Below are 4,086 nucleotides of genomic sequence, written 5' to 3'. Positions count from 1 at the left end.
GGTGTATGTGGCTGGCACCTTGTAGCCACTTGAGCCACAGGTGCCGAGCCTGAAGAGAAGAAATTGATGGCGCATGGGCTGAGAGCAGGGTGCTAAAGGTAGTTAGTTGGTAATGTATTTGCAGTGTATTGATACAGGTTGAAAACATCCATTCATCACCGCAGCAAGTTTATTGAGAGTCTCCTCTGTGCCAGCACAGTTCTATGTAGGAATGCAGTGATAAACCCGTGGGTGATGTCTTGCCCTCTTGGAGTTACGTTCTAATGTGGGCGGAAAAACAAATAACAGGTGAACCATATAGCGTACCAGGTGGTGGTCAGTACTATAGAAGAAAGCAAGCAGGGCAGGGAGGACAAGAGTGCCATGCTCAGCTTGGAAGGTTGATGAGGCAAGGCCTGACGGTGCAGTGAACATCTTCTGGAAGACCTGAAAGCAGGTATAGTGCAAGACTGCAAGACTTGTGGGTCCCTGGTGCACCTGGAGTGTGCTCAGGGGTCAGAGGTTAGACAAGAGGCAGCAAAGAGAGTCGCACGGCTGGCATGGTGTAAGCGGGGAGAAGCGTAGCAGGAGCCGAGGTGGAGATTGTCCAGACCCTGGCTCAGTTTTTATGCTGAATATGGTGGGAAGGAAGCGGAGGGAGGGTTTGTGTTAAGCAGTGGTCTATCGTGGTGTATCTGACTCATTATTTCTATTCCATATTAAAGGGAGAACATAACTGCCCAACTTAACTGTATCTTAAAATCAAATCATATGTATGCACCATCAGTGTTAGGCCTTCTTTGCCTCTATGTACTAAGCCAGCAGGAAATTCAACTGTTACATTTCATTGTTGTGTTAATTATAGGAAGACAAATTTGATGTTTATATTCTCAGCTATCAAGTAGCAAAGTATTCTAAGAATTCCTTTATTGAAGGATATTTGCCCACGGCCTCCTCTCATAGTAGTGTTCCCAAGAATCACTTCCTACAATTTGTCAGTTTTCTAAGATTTATGGAACTTGTCCTCTTAGTCATTCAGAAATGTTTTACTGTATTTGATTTATTATATCACTTTTGTTGTTGCAGTGAGATGGAAAATTTTCGAGGGATAACGGAAGAGTCATTTCCAAGCTTCTTAACTAATTCATTACTTGATAATAGTGGGACTTTAGAAAATGTCACTCTTTCTTCAAATCTTGGCCTGCCTGTTGCTGTTTCCACACTTGCTAAAAGTAGATCCAGCACTGATAACAGGTAAGACTTGTTAGAGCAGATTTTTTTTCCCCTAGGTCCATAAAACCTACAACATACTGATACTTAAGTAAAATTTTCCAGTCAAGCTTGAGCTTTTTGCTGTATCTATGAAAGAGAGGGCTAGATGATGTACAATGAATGTAGAAAAAGGAACTTGCTGTCTTTTTCCCCATTCTATTTCCTTATCATTGGGTTGTTTTGGGATTTGAGCAACAGTAACTCTTTTTAGTCTGTAATGTATTAGATTTATATTCTTTTTTTCTGTCTGTAATAGATTTGTATTAGTTTAGTCTTACTAATTGTGTTAGCAAGTTCAAAAGGAAAGTCAGTCATAAGCGTTCGGAGTATCTCACAAAATCGAGCAGGAGTGCAGAGCTGTTTCAAGAAGGCACGGAGTCTGGGAAACCATCAGGACTTAGATTTTCTGTCATCTCGCTCTGCTTCTCTATGGCAATGCGTTTTCGTTCTCTTCAATACTGTGGTTTTATCTGCTTTTCTATTCCACATTGCAGAATATGGCAACACAAACTCTTGAAAGATATCTATGGATTACATTTCTGGCTACACAGGAGACTAATGAAATATTCTTAGAATCTCATTTATTACTGGTCCATTCCAAATCCAGTCACCTGTGGCTAGGGTTTGGGGTCAATAGCTGTGTTTAGTGATGTGACATTTTAGTTCGTTTCAGCCAGGTTCACTCTTCACTGGACTTGGTTGGCTGTCTTTCAGCCTTCAGTCTGTCATTGTTTCTGAAATAACTTAGCTATTACTCTAGTATTTTTGAGTCCTGAAGTAAATTTTCTCTATTAGGCACTAACTGGTTTTTAGTTTCTTGACCATTTTTTTTTAAGAGGCAGAGTCTCAGTTTGTCACCCTAGATAGAGTGCGGTGGAGTGATAGCTCACAGCAACCGCCAGCTCTTGGGCTTAGGTGATTCTCTTGCCTTAGCCTTCCTAGTAGCTGAGACTACAGGCACCTGACACAACACCTGGCTTTTTTTTTTTGGCCGGGGCTGGGTTTGAACCCCCCTACTTCCGACATAAGGGGCCGGCACCATACCCTTTTGAGCCACAGGCGCTGCCCTACCTGGCTATTTTTTTTGTTGCAGTTTGGCTAGGGCCAGGTTCAAACCTGCCACCCTCGGTATGTGTGGCCAGTGCCCTACTCCCTGAGCCACAGGCACCGCCCTCTTGACCAGTTTTATAACCAGATAAATGTTTGGTTGCATATTCCTCCCTTATTTTTTGTTTTGTTTCTTTGAGACAGAATTTCACTTGGGCACCCTTGGTAGAGTACCGTGGTATCATAGCTCATAGCAACCTCAAATTCTTGGGCTCAATGGATCCTCTTGACTCAGTCTCCCAGGACTATAGGCACCTGCCACAGCACCTGGCTATTTTTTAGAGATGGGGTCTCGCTCTTGCTCAGGTTGGTCTTGATTGGTGAGCTCAGGCACTCCACCCACCTCAGCCTCCCAAGTGCTGGGAACACAGGCGTCAGCCACCACGCCTGGCTTTGTATTCCCTGTTTTATATCCATTGTGATGTGTGTAGTTCACACATCCATTCCATACAGGGTCTTGGTGTAAAGTTGACTTCAATATCTAATTGCTTTCTATCTTTTCTCAACTCAGATGTTCGGTGAATACTGTAATGTTTTTGTTTGGGATGAAAGGGTTGGCTTAATTCCTAAGCTCTTTATTGAACATACAGATCTTCTATTATAGCTGATCCACGGGTTCTATGCTTTGCATAGAGAATGATAGTTTGGAATACAAGGGTCCCTATTTGTTTTTATCAGCTGGTGGTTTTGCAGTCACACATCCCTATGTCATGGTGAAATTTAAATGTACATAATATAACTCCTAACAATTAAAACAAATTTTTTTTTGTAGGTATCCTGATATCCAGGCATCTTACTTAGTAGAAGGGAGGTTTTCAGTTCCACCGGGGTCATCTCCCAGCAGCCAAAGTGATGGTGAACCCAGAGAGAGGTTACAGCTTAGCTTCCAGGATGACGAGTAAGTTCCTACTTCCATTTGTTTGCACTGTGTTAAAAATGAGTCTTACTCAATTGTGAAAAAAAGTGAGCTTATATTTCTGATTAATTCTAAGACTCTTAGGAGTTTCTGTATGTGTTTTAATCACATTTTTAGTCCTCAAAACATTTTTTCTGATTCTAAAAGTGATATATCCTCACTGAAAAAAATATAATACTGAGCATTATCAGCGAGACAATGAAGCCCTATAATCTAACTAGCAAATAGCCATCGGCTAAATTAAAAATTTTTTTTTATCTTTTTTTTTTTTTAAATTTAAATTGGAAATGGGATCTTACTATGTTGCTCAGGCTGGATATGAATTCCTTTTCTCAGGTGATTCTGAGTTGCTGGGATTACAGATGCACCCCACTGCACCTGATACATTTTCATTTATAGTCTTTCAGACTTTTCTGTGCGCATATATATGTATGTATGTAAATTGTTTTTTCTGGAATGGTATTAAACTGTTACACTATTATTATAACTTATAAAATTTAATATATAGTGGATGGCACCTATAGCTCAAGCGGCTAAAGCGCCAGCCACATACACCACCAGAGCTGACAGGTTCAGATCTGGCCTGGGTCTGTTGAACAGTGACAACTACAAGCAAAAAATAGCCGGGCATGGGCGGTGCCTGTGGCTCAAAGGAGTAGGGTGCCGGCCCCATATGCCAGAGGTGGTGGGTTCGAACTGGCCCTGGCCAAAAACTGCAAAAAAAAAAAAGAATAGCTGGGCATTGTGGCAGGCGCCTGCAGTCCCAGCAACTTGGGAGGCTGAGGCAAGAGAATCGCTTAAGCCCAGGAGTT

The 4,086-nt window shown here is 41.9% G+C and overlaps 1 protein-coding gene across 1 annotated transcript in view; it reads left to right on the top strand.

The window, feature by feature from the left end:
- Positions 1–887: 887 nt before the first annotated feature.
- CEP192 (centrosomal protein 192) overlaps positions 888–4,086 on the top strand; it is a 152,351-nt gene continuing 149,152 nt past the window's right edge. The window contains exons 1-2 of the mRNA XM_023519469.1: positions 888–1,233; positions 3,131–3,256. Coding sequence (XP_023375237.1) covers positions 992–1,233; positions 3,131–3,256 — 368 coding nt within the window. The 5' untranslated portion in view covers positions 888–991. The remainder of the gene's footprint in view (positions 1,234–3,130; positions 3,257–4,086) is intronic.

This window comes from Otolemur garnettii, unplaced genomic scaffold (genome assembly GCF_000181295.1).
Source record: "Otolemur garnettii isolate 467f Iridium unplaced genomic scaffold, OtoGar3 scaffold00176, whole genome shotgun sequence".
In the NCBI taxonomy this organism is placed as follows: Eukaryota; Metazoa; Chordata; class Mammalia; order Primates; family Galagidae; genus Otolemur; species Otolemur garnettii.
The sequence above is the reverse complement of the archived record's forward strand: the minus strand, read 5'-3'. Positions and strand labels throughout refer to the sequence as shown.